The sequence below is a fragment of the Lemur catta genome, chromosome 1, assembly GCF_020740605.2.
Source record: "Lemur catta isolate mLemCat1 chromosome 1, mLemCat1.pri, whole genome shotgun sequence".
NCBI classification, from domain to species: Eukaryota; Metazoa; Chordata; class Mammalia; order Primates; family Lemuridae; genus Lemur; species Lemur catta.
The window spans coordinates 171,829,892-171,850,340 of NC_059128.1; the positions used below are offsets into that span (position 1 = coordinate 171,829,892).

The 20,449-nt window shown below is 44.4% G+C and overlaps 1 protein-coding gene across 4 annotated transcripts in view; it reads right to left on the minus strand.

The window, feature by feature from the left end:
• The window catches only part of NMNAT3 (nicotinamide nucleotide adenylyltransferase 3), a 99,564-nt gene extending 83,139 nt beyond the window's left edge, over positions 1–16,425 (minus strand). For 2 of the 4 annotated variants that reach the window (XM_045539300.1, XM_045539295.1), the window contains exon 1: positions 16,188–16,425. Coding sequence is in view for 2 of the 4 variants with exons in the window: in XM_045539302.1 (XP_045395258.1) it covers positions 15,851–15,881 (31 nt within the window). In the remaining 2 variants the exon portion in view is untranslated. Of the gene's footprint in view, positions 1–15,850; positions 16,108–16,187 lie in introns of those variants that run through there. The other 2 variants (XM_045539302.1, XM_045539288.1) reach the window with 1 other exon arrangement.
• Between the last annotated feature and the right edge of the window lie 4,024 nt (positions 16,426–20,449).

The window sequence follows — 20,449 nt, forward strand, 5'->3', positions numbered from 1 at the left end:
GGGAGATCAAGGAATCTGATTATCTGTTTCAATGCTAACTTTGAAAAATGAACTTTCATGTAAAACCAAAAAGATTACAGAATTTGCCAAAGAAAACGTGCTGGGAAATCTGAAGTGACAAAGGCAACGTCTATTAAGCAGAATGTACCATGAGAAAATGTTTGACAAAACACCATGGTCTTTTTTTTTTTTCATTATCATAATGCAGCAAAAGAATAATGTCACTACGGAGGAAAAATCAGCCCACCTGTTTGTGGAAGGACAGTGAACACTGTAAGGACTCTTTCAATGATCAGGCATCAAAAAACTCAGCCAACTGTTTCTTACTTACTTGATTGAGGACTGACAATAAAGAGCTCAACAAGAACACCTGTGCAACTCGGCGATCTGAGAATCAGGATGGGGATAAGACTCCCTTGCAGAGCCTGCCCCTCCCAGGCTGCCCCACCCCCTCTGCTCCTAAGCTCCGCCCACCTGGTCAAGGTGCCTCTTTCATTGCAGTCAAATGACTTCTTTGTGGGTCTTCTTTTGGCGTGCAGGGCTGTCTCTAGTTCAGCCTAAACTGTGTACACTCAAGTGCTCAGTGAATGACTTTTTAAAAAACTTTCTGTTATGAAAAACTCAAACATACAAAAAACAGGGGAAACAGTATAATGGACTGCCACATAGAGGTCCCCAAATGACCATTAACTTGTTTCCATACTTATTTCACCTTTTCCCCCCAGAGCATATTAAGTTACATTATAAACACCAGGACATTTTACCTCTAAATACTTCAAAAATATAGGACACTTTCTTACTCAGAATATCATCACACCTGACAATATTAAAAATTAACAAAAATTCCTTAATATCATCTAACACCAATCCAAATATCAGTGTATGTCTTTTGGAAAGTAAAACACAGATACAAGTGAGGTGACTCAGAGAATGGCAGATGTGAATGCCCTCACAGAGTCCCCAAGAAGCATGTGTGTCTCACCCCATCCCGCTGGGGACCCCATTCCATCATTCCCAGAGGTGCACAAGGACAGGAGGGGGTGTTCCCTCTAGTGGGGGGCTTCCTCCTGAAGATTTGGGGGCTCTCATTCCTACAGGCCCAAGCATCCAAACAGCACTCCCAAGACCCTTCCAGCCAGCCGGCAAATGCCAGTCATCTCTCTTCTCCTACCTGGTGACCCGTTTTGTCCATGAGGCTAGATTCGGAGTCAGACAAACCTAGTTTGTAATTCTAGCTCTACCACTGTTTGACCTTGAGCAAGCTGTCAAACTTCTTGGAGCCTCTATCTGCACATTTGCAATATGGGAAACAAAGACTTGTCTCAGAGGGCGGCCGTGAAGATTAAATGAGACAACGGTCACAGGACACCTAGCGTGCTGCCTGGCTTCTGACACTGGGAGTGGCAGTAATAATCTTTAAGGCCTTGAGGGTAGCCAGTGGCTTAGGGTGAAGGCCAGGCAGAAGCTCAGAGCTCAGAGAGGCCCACATCTCACTAGACACCCCCAGCAGGGCTCTACCTGACGGAAGGGATCACAGGGTCAGCCTTTCCCAGCTCTTGCTTCGTCCGATGTAGGGCGGTGCTGCCGAAGATGGAAGTGCTGAAGAATTGCAGGGGAAGGCTTTGCTGACCCTAGGCGCAGAGGGGTTCCTGCAGGGTGCCCTTGGCCACCCAACTGGGCCATCTGGGGTCTCCTACTGGCCTCCTGTTTACGGCCCTGAACCTCACCACAAGGCACTAGCTTCAGTTCTTCAAAGACATCTGCCTATCAGCTACTCTCCCTTTTAACGACTACCACTGCCTATACCACCACTAGCCACTGTCAACATTACCATTTATTAAGCATCTACCATGATCCAGGATCTTTGCTGGGAAATCAACTCCCTGACTCTAAACTCCAATCTTTTGGGGAGGCATGTTATTCCCCTTACAAGGGTACTGGTTTCCTACTGCTGTTGTAATGAATCACCCCACACTTAAAACAATACACATTTATTGTCTTACAGTTCTGGAAGTCAGAAGTCAAAAAGGACTAAAATAAAGGTGTTGGCAGGGCTGCATTCCTCTCTGGAGGCTCTAGGTGAGAATCCATTTGCTGCTTTTTCCAGCTTCTACCTTCCCCTTCTATCTTCTGAGCCGGCAGTGGTCCATCTGGTTTTTCTCATGCTGCATCCCTCTCACTGACTGTCCTACCTCTGTCTTTCACCTGCAAGGACCCCTGTGACTAGATTGGGCCTAGCTAGATGATCCAGGATACACTCCTTATCTTAAGGTGAGCTGATTAGCAACCTTAATTTCATCTGCAACCTTAATTCCCCCATACCATGGAGCCTAACACATTCATAGGTTCTGGAAATTCGGATGTGGACATTTTTGGAGGGTCATCATTCTGCCTCCCATAACAGGTGAGGAGTCACACAGCTCAAAGTCACACAGCTATTAAGTGGTACTAGACTCCAAAGTCAGATTATGGAGACTTAAACCTACCTCTGCCCCTGCTACTTCACTGTGTGGCCTCAGGGCAGTCACTTAACTCCTCTGGCCTCAGCTTCCTCACCTATAAAATAAAAAGGCAGCCTAAACACTCTAAGATTTCCTCCTGCAGTCAGTTCATGACCTTCTGAGCCTCCGGGCCTCCCCCTAATTACATACATGGATCAGAAAGTCTGTCCACACTCACCCAGGCTCAAGTAACTGCCCATGAAAGGTGGAGATGCAGACTCATGGTCACAGCATAGACATACTTCTCTCCCCAGCTGGAATTTTCTGAGGCTTTTGTCCTGGGAACCATGGAGACAAGGATTTAAGGGCACTTGACTGTCCTCCCCTCAACCGCCTCCAAACACACCACACAAATCTAAAGTCAAGTACTGTGTGTTTTCTTCCCAATCCCCAGCTTAGAGGACAGTAAGAATTAAGGTTTCTTTGTACAATGAAAAGAAGAACACAGAGCAAGAAAATCAGAGAGTAAACATACAGGAATGTGAAGGATTATGTGTGGAGAGTTCCCAAAAAAGGCAGAAAAAAGCTCCTCTTCTTTTTTTAATGCATTTTTTTTTTAAAAAAGCACTTTTTATTACAGAAATCTTCAAACATACACAAAACAAGAGAGATCAGCATAATGAACCTTTTCTTAACTATCAGGGAAACCATCACCAATTCAGATACTCTCCACAGCCTAAAACTCAGGTTTTGAGTCACATCCATGGCGGGCAGCGCCACTGTGTTGGTCCTGCAACACCTTTGTTTTGAAAGCTGCTCAGCTCCAACTCTTCACCATTCTGGAAGGTCTGTCAACCAGGATGGCCAGAAAACTTCCACTTCTTCGAAAAAATCGTTAGTCCAGGAATGGACACATGATGCCTGAAGAACAACTCAGATCTCTTTTTTAAAATGGACACTGGACAAGAGTGTCTTCTTCAGAGATGAGGAGCTATAAGCGCCATGTAAGCCTGGAACTGCCATCTTCCCTACCTTAGAGAATGGAGCTAACATGGTGGCTTCAAGCTGAAAGACAGGGAGGGTGGGCTTGCTAGTGCCATCATCTATCTGATTCACCTGGGTGCAGCTGTGCCTGATACCCCCAAATTTTCCATTATGATAGCCATATTTGTAGTTTTGCTTAGTCTAGTTTCAGAGACGTTTCTCTTCCTTACAATAGAAAGAATCTTGAACATAAACGCTCCCAGAAAGCTTTCTTTAAAGCAACAAGTGCAACTGTCAATCTTTCTTGTGGAGATTAGAGGTTGGCCTCTTTAATTTAACAAAAGCAATCTATATTCCTTAAAGAATGTTCCTAACAGAAACAATAAAAGTATGTGATTTAAGAATACTTCCGTGACAAAGGAGAACTCTTTTTTTTGCTGTTTTAAATCAGGACAGCAATTCATCTATGATATCTTAGTATTATGTGAGGACCACCACCCACATCCTCTCTCACAACAAACCCCTGCTGGCGCAGGGAGTAGTCCTGGGCTGACCTGGGAGACTACAAAAACTGGGCTTTGGGACTGAGCCTTCTAGGGTGTACCCTCTGCATGAAGCCAGGCAAAGCAGGGTAGGACCAGATTCCAGTTTCGCACAGGCGGCCCGAAGTGGTAACTGCCACTAAGAAATGCGATTACAAGGGCAATGAGATGAGGTGGAACAAGGCCACTCAGGTGCCGGTACTTGGTCACCTCCTCTGCTCTTCCTTCCTCCTCCCTCCTTGCATAAGCTTCCTCTACACCATGTGGACACATAGCTTCCTGTGCTAGGCAGTGTGGAAATAAGCTACAATGGCCATGGTCTGTAACCTCTGGGAGCCCATGGTCTGGTGAGAGGAGGTGTGGTGGGATGAGGTGTAAGGCACTGGGGCAAGAAGGATGCCCACAACTGGCTGGGGCTCTTGGAGAAGGCATCCTAATTTATTCTCTCCCATGCAAGATGGCATATGTGTGTTATTCACTGCAGCACTGTGTGTAGCAGCTCAGTGCCCACCCACAGAAAACTGATTAAGTGATCTAAAGTAAAGCCACACAATAAAGCAATAGGACACTATGCATGAGAGAGAGAGAGAGAGAGAGAGAGGGAGAGAGAGATTGATTCTGTGTACTGATAAGGAAATTATGTCCAGATATATTGTTAAGTGAAAAAAAGGGAAAGTGTAGAACAGTATATATAGAACACTGTTTTGTACAACAGGGTGATATATAAAAATATCTACAGGCCGGGCGCAGTGGCTCATGCCTGTAATCCTAGCACTCTGGGAGGCTGAGGCGGGTGGATCGCTCGAGGTCAGGAGTTCGAGACCAGCCTGAGCAAGAGCAAGACCCTGTCTCTACTAAAAATAGAAAGAAATTATCTGGCCAACTAAAAATACATATAGAAAGAAAAATTAGCCGGGCATGGTGGCACATGCCTGTAGTCCCAGCTAATCGGCAGGCTGAGAAAGTAGGGTTGCTTAAGCCCAGGAGTTTGAGGTTGCTGTGAGCTAGGCTGACGCCAGGGCACTCACTCTAGCTTGGGCAACAGAGTGAGACTCTGTCTCAAAAAAAAAAAAAAAAAAAAAAAATCTATAAACTCTGAAAGGATATGAAAACATTTAACAGTGATTGGCTATGGAAAGTAGAGGTAGAAACTATGTTATGAGAGGGAATATTTTCATTGTGCATATTTACATTTATTTTTCCTAACTTTTGAATCATGTAAACATGTTACCTATAAAAAAAATCCACCTAAACAGAACCTGTGGCATTTAAGGTAGTTCTCGAGGGAGTGCTTAGATGTGTTGGGGGCCTGTGGCAAAATGTATTTTCCAACACAGGCACAACAGTATCTCCTGTCCATACGCTCTTCTTACAATGTGACTGTGACAAGTCTCCCATCAAGAGGTGGGTCTATGTCCCATGCACTTGAAGCTGGGCAGGCTAGGAAATACGGCAAAAGTGATGGTATGAGACTTCTGAGGGTAGATCATAAGAGGTGATACACCTTCCACCTGGTCCTCTTGGTATACTTGTTCTTAGAACCCAGTTGCCATCCTGTGAGAAAATTCAGGCCACATGACAAGGCATTCTAGACAGCATCCCAGCTGAGGTCTCAGCTGCCAGCGAACATCAACTGCCAGCCACTGAGTGAGGAAGTCTTTTTAAGAAAAAAAAAAGTATTGATGCATGTTGCACATATTTATGATTTTGTGATATTTTGATACATGAATACAATGTGTAATGACCAAATTAGGGTAATCAGGATATCCATTACCTCAAACATTTATCTTTTCTTTGTGCTAGGAACATTCCAAATCTTTTCTTCTAGTTATTTTAAAATACATGATAAATTATTGTTAACTATTGTTACCCTACTGTGCTATCAAACACTAGAACTTATTCCTTCTACCTAACTGTATTTTATACTCATTAACCAACCTCTTCTCATCTCTTTCCACCTACTCAGCTTCTAATATCTATAGGTCTACTCTCTACCTTCATGAGATCAACTTTGTTAGCTCCCACATGGATAAGAACATACATTTGTCTTTCTGTGCCTGGCTTATTTCACCTAACATAATGTCCTTCAGTTCCATCTATGTTGCTGCAAATGAAAGAATTTCATTCTTTTTTATGGCTGAATAATATTCCATTGTGTATATATACCACATTTTCTTTATCCATTCATCCACTGATGGACACATAGGTTGCTTCCATATCTTGACTATTGTGAATAATGTTGTAATAAACATGGGAGTGCAGATATCTCTTTGATATGCTGATTTCCTTTCTTTTGGATATATACCCAGTAGTGGAATTACTGGATCATACGGTAGTTCTACTTTTAGTTTTCTGAGGAACCTCCTACTCTTTTGCATAGTGGTTACACTAATTCATATTTCCACCAATTGTGAGTGTACTAGCATTCCTCTTTCTCCTCATCCTTGACAGCATTTATTTTTTGTCTTTTTGATAACAGCCATTTTAACTTGAATGAGATGATATCTCACTGAGGTTTTGATTTGCATTTCTCTGATGATTAGTGATGTTGAGCATTTTTAAAAATGCCTGTTGGCCATTTGTATGTCTTCTTTTAAGAAACGTCTGTTCAGGCCTTTTGCCTATTTTTTAATATTTGTTTTTTTTTTTGTTTGTTTTTGAGTTGTTTGGGTTCCTTACATATATTCTAGTTATTAATCCTTTGTCAGATGGATAGTTTCAAATATTTTCTCATATTCTGTAGGTTGTCTCTTAAGTGAGGAAGCCTTTGAGGTGGCTCCAGCCCCAGCTACCATCTAAGTGCCACTGGATGAGAGACCGGGGGCGAGAACTGCTTCACTGAGTCCAGTCAACCCCCAGAATTGCGAGAGATAATCAAATGATTGTTTTTGTTTTAAGATCCTTAGTTTTTAAGGGATAGTTTTGGTATGAGCCCTTGTCTTATATTTGATTCCCCAAGACAGAGCTTTCTCATAAGTTCAGAACAGCGTACCTGTGACTCCAAGGAGGTAGCAGAAACAACCTGACAGGGACAAATATTTAGTTGGCCCTGCTAAAGGAGAAATAGTCTAGAACAAATGAAACATGTTGACTTTGGATGCCTATGGCAGCCACAAGAAGAAACATTCAACAGGCTGCTGGACACAGAGGTCTGGGCTCCAGAGAGGGGATGTGATGGAGATAAGAATATGAGAGGTATCTGTGTAAAGGCTATAGCTAAAAACCAAGTATGTGGATGAAATCTTCCAGGTGGAGTCCATGGATAAGAGGAGGCGAGGGAAGAACCCTGGGGATATCCCACTGAAAATGCAAGCAGAGGAAAGAGAACAAGTAGAGAAGTCAAAGAAGAAATAATCAGGGAGGAGGGAAGAAAATCCAAGAAACCAAAAGGTGGATATAGTCAGAGGTATCAAATGTTGCACAGAAAATATGGACAGAAAAGCCTGTAAGATTTGATAATGTGGAGGTTGCCAGTGCCCTATAGCAAAGCATTCTTCCTGAAGTGGTAGAAAAAAAATCACAATTTCAATGCATTTCCATTAATACAAATGACTTCAAGTAAATTTTATGAGAGAGAATAACAAATAATTTTGGGCTTCCTGCTTTATCTTCTAAGCAACATTTCAGTACACAAAGAAGAAAGAAAAAATCAAAATGCACATGACAAAAGGAAAAATGGAAGGGAGACAATCATTGACAAACTGAATACCTATCATCTGCATGGCAGAAAGGTGACTAAAAAGGCACTAGGTGAGCAAACCACCTGACTCTTGAATTCATTTTTTTTTTTGTAGGGGGACTATGAAAGCTTCCTTTGTTGACTATTCCCAGCAACGGCAGGAACAGGTATTATAAAAAGATATGCAAGAGCATGGGGAGTCCCTAGGCTTCATCTGGTGAACCAGTTCTGATGAATTGTAGCAGCTGGCTGCGTGGAGCACTTTGTAAAAGAGGATTCAGGCTTGAGTATAAGCCAATGATGCCTGCCATGTGCACAGGGCACGGGAATGAACACCAGATATTTGTCATCTTAGTCTTTATGAAATGCATCTTGGACCACAACTTAAAAGAAAATGGCTTCATTTCTCTAAAACACTGGGTTCTTAAAATCTTTCTATACAAATTCTAAAATGCCCATAAATCAAAGCATGTGAACTTTAGCTGCTAAACCCTATTGTGCTTTCTACATGATTTACAATTTTAAATCATTTCTTAGAGAAAGACCTTCATTTATAGTGACAAATGTTCCAATATACTTAGTAAATACATGGAGAGTGTTTCTAGAATCTGCATTAAGCCCCAAATTTCTGCTGCTATTCCTCCTCTATGCATAGGAAAAAAAATATATAAAATGGATTGGGACCCAAAAAACTATAGAGTGAATTAAGCTGAAATGTCAGCACAACCATCTCGTATGCCTCAATTGTGAATAGATACTTTGATGAAGAGCTTACTAAATCTTTAATTGGAGATGGAGTGTTTCTATATAAAGGCAATGACTACAAAACATTTATCACAGCGCCTAAAGCTGTAACTCTGTAACTACAGAGATTCTCTGCCATCCTCTGGTGTTAGTGAGTACAGTAAATCCAGTATTAATATTAAAACATGGCACTGGAGGTATAATCATGGGTGGATACAAATGAGGTTAAATATTTTACCCAGTGAATTTTTCTTTTAAAATCATCTCAATCAATAAGAGGAGTAATCAAGCTACAGCAGAGGGGAAAACATTGCCACATTAAGATAAATCTTATATATTCAGGCCCTCTTTTAAAGTGTTGGGTCTCAAACCATACAGCTGCAGAATATTAGCATTCTGCCACTTAAATCAAATATTGGTAGTCTATTCCAGTACCCTGGGAAAATATGGTAATGTTTTTCTTATTTAAAGTTTTCTTCCCATGATTTTTTCCTTAAATTTTTGGGGTTGGTTATTACTTAATGCACTCTTCAATTTAGCGTAACCAGGTCTGAGATTCAGTAGGGAACTGTGGATTTGATTATTTTCAGCATAGTACACTGTTAATGTTCATGGCGGTTAGGGAAGGACAGTACAGCAGACACTGAATGCTGTGCCCTTAGCTCCAGGCCTCGCCATCTTAGCACAAACCAGCTTGACTTCCATCTGCCAGCATCTGTATCTCTTCGCCCAGGTGCTTTACCTAGCGACTGGAACCTGCCAGAATTCAAGAATTGACTCCCCATAAGGAATAATGCTCAACTAATGACTGACAGGAATGGTGTGTACACACCCAGCCCCCAACCCCATGAGGAGATAACTCTGGGGTGGGTGTTCTACACAGACTTTGGAGATCCAAGCAGGATTAAAGTTCAGTTGCCCACAGCGGTAACCTGGTAGCCTGCTTGAGAGTGCGCTCCTCTGGCTCACCTCCCTACTTCTTACCAGTGCTTTCTGCGATCTCCTTCCAAATAAACTACTCAGACTCAAATCTTTGTCTTGTATCATGATTTCTCAGTGTTTGGCCAACTGAACAAGTTCAATTTAGAGCATACCACTGGCCATGCACTAGGCTTTGGCCAGCATCAGGGAGCAAAGGATACATGGGTATACAGCTGTCACAGGGAGAGTCGGCATTAAGTTCCAGGTTGACTGACGGACATATTTACTTCTCAGAACCTTTTCATAAATATCCACCACCACTGGTGTTCTGTAATTTGACTATCGTCTTATACTGTATATTCAGAGCACTTCCAAGTTTTCACCGTTAGAAATAATGATGCAGAGAGTATTTTTTTATATAGTGGCTCTTTCCATTTTTCAGATTATTTTCTTTTCAAAGCTGAATCCCAGAAGAAGCCAAGAGATAGTAGCATTTCAGTAGCACCTGAAACAGGCAGCCCCTCTATTTTTATCATCTATCATCCTTCGATTACTTACAAAATATAAAGTGGGTAACAGATACTAGCATCCTTTTTCTTACAAAAAACACTAAAACAAGAATGGCCAATAGTATCATAAAAGTTATGGAGAAGACCAGATGGGGAAATTAAAAGCAAAGCAGTCTTTGATACTAAGTATAAGGCTCATGCAATAAACACCTATTTCTGATCTTTAAAATGAACATTTGAAAGTCAATAATAACTTCAAATTAGGCTCCCACACACTAATTCCTGTAACAGGCATTCTGTCCTAATGATCACCTGCTCACAGAGACATCTCCAGCCTTCTAAAGCTTTCTCTTTACTTGACCTAGTGTGATTCCCTCACTGACACTGACATTCATTCTCGCCCATCTGCCACTTACTGCGCCCAAATTCAGGTTAGTTTGCACCAGTTGTTTTCATCATTCTTTTCCCCTCCAGTTGCAAACCCTTTTCAGTGAGCAGCCGCGCTGACAGTAGAGTTGCTGATGGCGGTAGTTGGGATGCAATTAGGCTGTACCATGTTTGTCAGCCTCGCTCCACACTCTGCTCTCTTCAGAACACTGTGACTAGAGAAGTACCAGAATCAAGGCACTAACCCCCACACACTCGTCTTTAATACAGTAGCTGTGCTTCTGCAAGGCAGTTCCAACCTCCCCCCTGGGCTCTGTCCTGCTTTGACACTTCATTTTTATAAGAGGCAGCAAAGGGGGCGGAGGGGGGGAGCTGATGGAAGGGGGAAGGCAGGAAGAAGATTGGCTCTAATTTAAAACCATCTTAGGAGCTCTAAAAAGTTCCAGGTTGACTGATGGACACATTTACTCCTCAGAACCCTTTTCATAAATATCCACCATTTAACATGCACTTTCAAGAGGCATAAATACCGTCACTGTGTCAGCCTTTATGGAAGGGAGATTTCCAGAACCACTTCTTTAATCCATGGCTAAGAGCCACACAATCACAACCCTATTAAAGCTGTACCCTGAGAATACAGCCCTTCCTCACCGGCCTACGCACGGCAGTCAAACCCACCGTGGTTATGCTAGTAACCTTGCCTTGTGTGGAGAAGACAGCAGCTCATCTCTCGTAATAAGGTCTACATCTGAGACTGGTGCAGACTGGAGATGTATTTTGTTAACAGTTCTGGCCAAACAAACAAAATAACTCTCTAATAACATTCAGGCATGCAGAGAGAATGTTTCCTGGGGCTGTCTGGATTACGTCTTATTTAAAACAGGCCTTTTAGTGTTATTTTCTCCCTGTTTTGAGTGGAACTGAATGGGCTGGAAGGCAAGCATGGTGTCCCTCATGAGGGACCATGCTGAGATGGCACAGCTCTGCATGGGTGGGATCGCTGCCAGCTCACCCTGCCACCGCTGTGTGCAGACAGCAGGCCCACCCTCTGGACGACAGCAGTCAGCTTTGCCTTTCTTTCCTCTCAGAGGGCAGGCCCCTAGCCACGGCGTGATAAAATCTATGCTGGAATCTCAGCCTGGTGTGCCCAGCGTATCAGAGAAGGAGAAAACAAACAGGTCCCCAGGTGGACTCTGTCACTTGGAAGGGAAAGAGCTCCAGTGCTCACCCCTACCAGATCTTCCCTCAGGTGAGCTGGGTCCCTGTTTGCTGCTGCCACCCAGTGTGAGACATGACGCTGAGAACTGAGCACCCAACCAGACAACAGCTGACGACGGAGCTCTGTAAACTCTAAAGCGGCAAGCAAATTACAGCACTAGCATTATTCTCCCATTTGGAAGCTGAAGCACAATTGCTTTTAAAAATGCACAATCTCAATAAGATTACATTGGCAGCATAAAGCATTGTTTACCAGAATTTATAGAAAAATACCATCCAATGCTCTTCAAAGGTGTATGGATAAATGAACATAAGCCTCCAACCACCACTTACAGGCCCACTCTAGCCATACTGATACTGCCTGCATTTCTGTATCTGCCCCGCTTTTGCACACTGCCGGGGCACACCAGGCTCCTCCTTCAGGGCAGTTAACCCAGTTTATAATCTCTTACTCTGCGTGCTTATGTGCTTAATTCTGTCTTTAGTAAAACTGTCTCATGATGTGTGTGGGCTCCACAAGGGTCAGGACTGTGTCATTTTGACTCACCATTCAAATCCCCAGGACCCTGCCTGAAGTATCTGTAGAAGAAGGGAAGAAAGGGAAGAAAGGGAGGGAGGGAGGACAATGTGCCAGGCACAGTGCTGGGTGCCAGGAACACTTGGTCCAATAGCTGTGGAAGAGCTCACAGCCCAGCAGAGGAGGTAATTCAGGGCAGCTGGAGAAGGGCATGCTGACAGGTGTCCACTGGTACTATGGGAAGGCACAGGAGTTGATTCAGGGAGGCTTCCCTGCAACAGGTTGGGCCTCTGCAGCTGCCCCAGGGATTCAGGCTTTAGGGGCAGGTCTGGCCAGAGGCAGGGACAGCAGGGAGGCACAGAGATCCAGACCAGGCATTCACTGGGCAGGAGGCCAGGCCCAGAGATGGCAGTCCTGGAGGAAGGAGCAGACAGCTCTGGCTTGCAGAAAATGCGGTCGCTCTTACCACAGAAACCCATTACAGAGAATCTTAGATTTCCCCGGTTGATTTCCCAGATTCACACTAGCAACAGAATGCCTTTCTGTTCCTAATTCCTAATCCCTAGACTGGCACATGGGTCTGCGTGTATGTGAGAGAAACAATAATGAAGGAATCATGAGTCCACTGTGGTTTGTTAAACACCATCATGAAGAACTGCATGGCTAAAACAGTGGGGCAGGTGCTGCCATCCTGAAGCCTGCATTGCAAAATGGGATCTGTCCATCTTTACTGGGGAACTATGATAAATGAGCAAAGACAGACACTGGTCAGGATAAGCCACTTTATTTAAGAGCTTCGACAGCCCAAAGTAGTTTAACATGGATGCATGGAAGATTTATCTAGATGATAAAATACCTGAACTTGAAAGGCACATAAATTATAATTTTGCAGTTTCTCTCTTTTTTAAGATTTCACATAGTCAAATGCTTTAAGTAACGAATGAAATGCATATAAGGTTGACTTCATTTCACACAAGCTATCTGGCTGGTGTCCACAGAGTTTGACTCCAGAGGGACTGAGTTCTGAATCAGTGCCACCCATCTGTGCCTGTGGCCATCAGTTTCCTCATTAGAGTGGAGATCATCGGGAGGATTAATAAATGTAATAATAATACAGCAGCTATTATTCTCTGAGCAATTACCACACTACATGCTGTGCACTGAGGGCAGCACTTCACATACTTATCCTGATTAATGCTCCTAGCAGCCCTATGAGTTAGGCTCAAAGATTACCACTTTACAGATGCAAAAACTTAGGTTTAGAGAGCTTTGTTGATGCATGGGAGGTCACACAAGAAATTTTATCTGACTACACAGCTGTAGTGTTCACCACGTAGCTGCAACATACATGAAAATGCTTGGCCCTCAGCAAATGCTTAAATACATTACTTGTCTTTCCCTATCTTCACATTCCTTTTTTTAAAAAAAAAATATATACATAATACAGAACAAAAAGTTTGCCTCTTGGGCTTCTGTTCATTTATTTGTTCGTTCATTCATGCATGCCTTTTGGCTTGCCTGGTTCTCTGCTGGTACAAGGGTTACAAAATCAGACTCCACAGCTCCCAGGCCAGTCAAACAGGCAGGCCAGTGTCAGGCAGTTACCATGCCCATAAGGATGGCAGAGGCCAGCAAGGGACAGTGGCAGCCCCTGCAGGGGACCCACACCCAGCACTGGGTTAGAGAAAATATTTTGAAAAAGACAATTTTAGACCTTTTCAACACTAGCTTTCCCCCACAACTTTTGCTGGCTTTTCTTTGGCCCAAGTCCCCAAAGACACTCAAACTGCAGGACCTTCTGACAGTGTGGCTGCCCAAGAGCCCTTTATCACGCAGGACACCCCTCTCTGCTTCCAGGCTGATGCTTTCTGGCAAAACCACTGCAACAGATAACTCAACTCCCCAGCTAATCGCCCTGCCCTCAGCTGCCTTGTTCCACCAATTTTTGTCCAGACTAAGGAATAATGTCAATTGTACTACTAGTAGTAATATCCTACATGTCAGACGCTGCTCTACATATTGTAGGTACTCATTAAATCCCCATAATAACCCTCTGAGGTAGGCACTTATTATTCCCATTTTAGTTCATTCAGGGAAAGAAGAGGGTGGGAGTTAATATTTCTTCAGGGCCAACTACATGCCAAGCATCTGTCAAGTATGCACAATCCTTGTAACTCAGATGGTAAGTGGTAAGTGCCCAGGGTTAGTCACGCGGCTGGGAAGTGTCAGGTCTGTGACCATCAAGCCTTGGAGCTTCCTTTCGCTCTTTGGCGGGGACACTGCTGGGGTCTGAGAGGTGAACAGAGGGGCTGCACAAAGGCTGCCCTCTCCCCTTCTCCCTCCAGCACCCTTTGTTAACACTTGTCCTCTGTTTTTGACCACTCCCCATAAACTGTGCCAGACTCCACCCTCAACTAGGGTTCCTCACTTTCTGGGCCTTCCAGCCAGGTTTCATGGAGCAAATCCTGTGTCTACACCAATGGTGTGAATAGAGCCAAAGAAGAAATTGGGATCACTCAAGCCAATAAAATACAGAGAGCAGCTGATGGGTATTTCCTAAAGCCTAAAAAGGTCTCCCAAATTCATGGGGTCTCAAGGTCTTAGGGGTCCTCAGCAAGGGACTAGCAGAGTTGCTGCCTCTGGGGAGTCTGGCCAGTTTTAGGGGGTGACACCAAAAGCTGAGAGTGACCAGTGAAAGTCAGGAGGTAAGCTGTGTTCAGTGGAGTAGCATGAACCATACATTCTGGGGACTCAAAGAGCTGGCTTTCGGGGAAATGTGTACTTGGCCAGAAGCAGAGGGCTTTCCCTGGCAAGGCTAGAGGGTCGGACCCCTTCCTTTGGGCTCTGCCAGGCTGGAACTGTCACTTTATTTCACCGGTTCACCCCACCTGGGCTCCAGGAGGACAGGGGCCTTGTCTGACTTTTCTCTGAATCCTCAGAGCCAGGGTAAAGGGGTACCAGTTAAATGTTCCAAGAATGAAGGACTAAACCAGTCATCATTTTAGTGAACAGGCTGTTTGAGAGATTCTACTCAGAACCCCTTATCTCACAGAGGAGGTAATGGGCCTCAGGGAGACGGGTGAGTTTGCTCAGAGGCAGGCACACTATGTTTAGCTCACAACAACATCCAGCCTCCATCTAGAACATACTCATCTTTGCTTCACTTACTGCACACCTAAAACAGCGCTAGGTCATTTACATGCAACGTTTCCATCCTCTATGGGCAAAACAGTTCCATTATACAGAGAAGGAAGTCAAGGTTAAGGAACTTGCCTTCCCCCAGCTCTCTGCAGCCAGCCCCACTCACACTCCTTTCCTCAAACAAGCCAACATCCTCTCCCAACAAAATGTGTTTGCTCTGTTGTTCTCCACCCTGGAATTCTCTGAAGTTTTAGTTCCAGTACACTTTTATAGGAGGGGACCCTGATAAAAGATCTCCAGCACCCTGCACTTTCTATCTTCAGAGCTCTCACCTTAGTTTTAACGTTTACAATTTGTTTGTATGGATCCATTTGGTGTAAATTTCCCACGCTGGATTGTGACTCCACGGGGCCGGCCCCACGTTAGCTGGCCCACCAGTTTACCCCCAGCACTTAGCCCAGTGGTGGACAGTCAGTGGCCCACGGTAAGTATTAGATATTGTGTTTATTTTTAACACATTGACCGCCACACTAGAAAAAGATGTTTTTTTCCTTGGGGCCACAGTGTTTTATTATGAAAATAGAAAACTTCGAAAACAAAATGATCCTTTCTAATTTAATGAAAATTTGTTATTTTGTATTGTTTTCCGTGCGTGAGTTATATGCAAGTTGAAAAATGGTTTTCGCGCTCTCAAGGTGAAATCTGCGAGTTACATATGCTTCACGAGGCCCCGGGCTCAAACCTAGCGTGAGTTAAACACAACTTACGTGGCAGTGGATGTGTTAACCGCGAGTGCATAATTGCTGAGGGTGGGATCCGAACTCATGTCTGCTGGGGCTCGGGTCACAGCCAAGGGAGTACTGAGGGTTTGGTCGATAACGCTGCAGCGAGAACGCGCGGCGCGCAGAGGCAGGAGGGAGCGGTTCCCGGCTCCGTCCGACCCGGCACCCGCGCGGCACTCCGCCGCCACCTGTCGCCCGGAAGCCGGCGCCCAGGTCTCCGCCGCGGCCCGGTGGTGTGGGCCGGGCGTCCGGCCGCCATCCGGGTCCTCGCGGGCGCCCGCGCGGGCGGGAGCGGGCCGACCAGGGCCCAGGCTGCGCTTACCTGCGCGTCGCGGGCTGAGCGGCGGCGCTCGGCGGGGCTCGGGGAACTGCAGGGGACTGGGGGGACCGGAGGGCCGAACCGCGGCTGTTGGCCAGCGCGGCCCCGCACGCGAGGACTGGGCGTGGGTGGCACTGGGTCTCGGGACGCCAGGCCACCTTCCGGGGGGCAGCCCGGGACTAGCCCGCCTTGCTCCGGCGCTGGGGGGGGCGGGGCCTAAGGCGAACTTGACCTTGGCCTCCCCCAGATCCCCCGGGAAGACCGAGTGTGAGGGAAGCAGCCTGCGCCCCTCCTCTCGCTGGGGGCGGGCCCTAAGGAGACCCGCCCCTGGCACCAGCCCCGCCCACTGGCTCTCAACCGCCGGGAACCGTTCGTAGTGCGTGAGCGTTTGCTTTCTATTTTCCCATGTTTTGTATTGCGTTTATTTCTTATTTTTATTTAATTTTACTTTCTTTTTTAACAACTGGATTAAAAAAATATATCAAAGTCATGCACGAGCACCTTTTACAAAATAAAATTACCTAGATTTGCTTATAAGGAAAGCAACAGGCCACTTCTCCCTTGCTCCTTTTTAAGTTCCTCCGTGTAGTTCTGGTGGTCGCCCCTTTGTCGCTAAAAAAATAAGCTTACATAGCGAGTTCTTGATTTATCTATTGACTTCCTGCCATGTTAGATGAGGATTTACTCTCTTACTGCGCCGCCCACACATCCTTCTGACAAATTTACACCTCTGTTCCCAAGCCCTGCCCTGGTGAGCGCTGAGACCTCAAACCAGGAGTGGATGAAGGTTTTCTGGAGCCTGAAGCTTACACAATTGTGGGAGGAGAGGGGAAGGGACTGTTTTAGAAAGAGAATACAGAATTTATGGCATACAAGTGAACATTTATTTAGAATGAGAAAAGAAATCATAAAATCCTGGAGCCTTGGAGATTGGGTTCCCTATCCCTTGAGATTTTCTCAGGTAATTTAGGTCCTGAATTTGCTTCCCTAATGCAGTCTGGCTTCCTTGGCCTACCCAGACCTCTCCATAACTCCTAGCACTCACATGGCTTTGCAGGGAGGGGCCCTGAAGGTCAAGATTCCACCAGCTTCTGCCAATAGGATTTCCTAATGGAGTGAATTGCAGTACAAAGACAGAGAGACATCAAGGATGATGTCAAGGTTTTGTGATTGTTAGGCAATCAGTTTCCAGCTTTTCCTAGCCACAGTGACAAGTCTTCACCTTAGTACTGCGAGTGATTTATAAAGCTGACTCTGGACCTTGCCCCTGTCGCCAGAGCCTCGCAGTTCTCCCATGAGGTTGGCTGGGCAGGCACACTGTCCACACTTAGAGGAGGGCCCATAAACTTGTCCGTTTTATATCAGTGCAGGGGGCATACAGCTAGCACCCAGTAAGTGCCCAGGTAAAAGGTACTTCCTTCCTCACGTGGAAGACACAGCATCCATGCTCTCTCTAATTCCTTTTTTCCTGCTTACCATAAGAAATGTGGCTCTACAAGGTGACCTTGGGCAAGTCAATTTACCTCTACAAGCATCAGTTTCTTTTTCTGTAATTTGAGATAACCCCTACTACACTGGTTTTTGGGAGGATTAAGTGGTTTAATATCTAAGTGTGCAAGAATAATTATCTTTGGATATTCTCTTATTAATTAAGTCAATTTGTCTCCCAGCAGGATGGGAGGCTTATGAGAAAGTTTAGGAATTTCTAAGTATCTGTGTGTGGCATGTGATACCACAGGTTGATTAGAACCCTTGTATTAAAATCAAGGGCCAAGTCATAGAGCAAGTGAAGAGGCTGGGCGATGATTTCCCCTCCTAATGGAAGCTTTCTTTTTCTGGGGTAGGGAAGACTAAGGCTTGGTCTAGGAGGAAGCCTGGTTTCCTGGGCAAGAAGTAGTGTCCCCTGTGGTGGGAGGTAAGAACCTCACACAATAGCCAAGCTTTACCTAACCTAAGTGGAGGAAGGGCAGTGGCTGAGAAATTCATTCTGAAGAGGAAACTAGCTCCTAATTGTGTAGAAGGGGGAATATCTAGATGCAAATCATGTCCTTTGCTTAAGCTCACAAAGGGCTATTGGATCATGGGTATAATGGGAATGATATTTTTGGATCTCCCCTTTGTTTGTGTGTTTCATTTCTTCTGGATCCTATCTGCCACTATGGCTCAAGGAAGGTGGCCAGGTAATACCACCTCAGGAAGGAGGAGGATTTTACATAGAGGATGTCTCAGTTTGAGTCCCTCAGAAGCAGATCCCAAGGTGAGAATGCTAATGCAAGTAGTTTATGTGGGTGGTTCAGGGAACACCAGCAGAGGAGTGGAGAAATAGTACAGGGAAGGAAAGGGAGCCCATAAGGATTGTTAAACCAGCCACTATAAAAGATGATCAGAGTTTAATCCTGGGGGGAATGTCTAGAAAGTAGTGTGAATGGAAAACATGCCTTGGAGTTATCCCACCCAAGGAAGTCACTAAGGAGAAAAAACTGGAACTGACAGATTAGCTCATATTTTTAAACAATTAAGACATTATTTGTAGTCACAAAAAAGTGTTTACCAAAATGAGATTGAGCTATAAAATAATACTATTCTGCAGTTTCCTTATGAAGTTTCAGCAGGAACACTTGGGGCAGTAAGCAATGTGCGGATGGCCGAGTCACAGTCTTGGGACGAGGCCTGAGGACCTTCTGGAAAACTCACTCGTGGAAAGTTTGTGATGAGACTGTAGGCTAGGTCAGCCTCTGTGTTCGAAGAGCACATTCTAACCTTGACTTCTGAGCTTTCACTGAGAAAGAGCAAGCACTGACTGTGTAAAAATAAAATGTGAGAGGGAGACTGGTGGACTTTTCAAATGACCAGAGAGGGCGAGCTTTTCAATCACTGCAAGTACTTTAGAGGGTGGATGTTTTCTTACAAACCGTGAACAGATAATGCTCATGTGAAATCTTTCTTATGGAGCCATTGAAGCAGCCCCCCTAGGAAGCCTCCATTCTGTCACCCTGGCTCCATTGGCCATATTCACTATTGTGCTAAAGTGATCCTTTTAAAATATAACTCAATTCGTAACATTCTCCTGCTCAAAAAACCACAGTGGCTTCCACCACCATTAGGGTGAAACCCCAAGTCCTCCCATGGCCTGCAAGGCCCTCACAAGGTTGGCCCTGACAAGCTCTCCGACGTTGGCTGTCCTCACCTCTAGTCTCCTTGGCTTTGTTGCTGTCCCTTGAACACACTGTACCAATATTTGCATCCCAGAGCCATTATGTTGCTATTCTCACTGACTGAAATGAAACACTCCCTCACTTCCAAGGTAACTCTCCCAATTCATTAGCTTTCTAATAGGCCACCCTTCCAAACAAAGAAACAGACACTCCCACTCTGATACCACCCCCCTCACAGTACTTCTTACCTATCATTGCAGTATATTTTTATTAATTATCTGTCTCCTTCACTTAAGTGTAGGATCCAAAAGAGGCTGAGTCTTTATATATTTTGTTTTGTGATATATCACCCTACCCAGAGCAGTGCCTAGCACCCAGTAGGTATTCAATAACTATTTGTTGAATGAATAAGTGAATTGAATTGAGTTAATGAAAAATATAATCAGTAAATATACAGATAAAAATATTCTAGAATGCAGACTTTCAACTAATCTAGATTGGATTCCTCTCAAACTGAAAAGAATTGTTAAAACACAGAAAGAAAAAATAAAATGAAGTGGCCAAGTTGTATTACATAATCTTACTTATAATTACAGTTGAGTATTAGACTGAGAACTTTCACTTTTTTATATCTGGCCCAATGTCTGTGTTAAATATTTAAGCGAAGGTTAGTTTGAAAGGCTACATACTCATTTAACAGTAGTAAAAACAAAAAAGTTTCCCTTAGTCATTTCAATAATTCAGAATGGTGTTCTGTGGCTTCTGTTGGGGTTTGAGGGCCCAAAATGGTAACTAGTTACCTGAATATAGAGGCCTTGATCAAATATTTTAAGATCTCATTTATTTTCATTTTCTGCATATTTTGTATTCCTATTTCTCACTTTTTTACCCATTCTTCAGTCACACAATTCAGACACTAAAGTTAACAGAAATATTTCATGGATTATTAAATGCAGCTAAGCAATGAAATTTTGCTAGAAAATAAGGCCAAACTGGGGCCACTTTGCTGTTCTAACAAAGTAATTTTTCCTTAAGATACAGACTATGAGTTTACAAAGGCCTCTACCCTTTATTCTGAAGTTTTGTAAGGCACATGCATGTCTGCTGCCG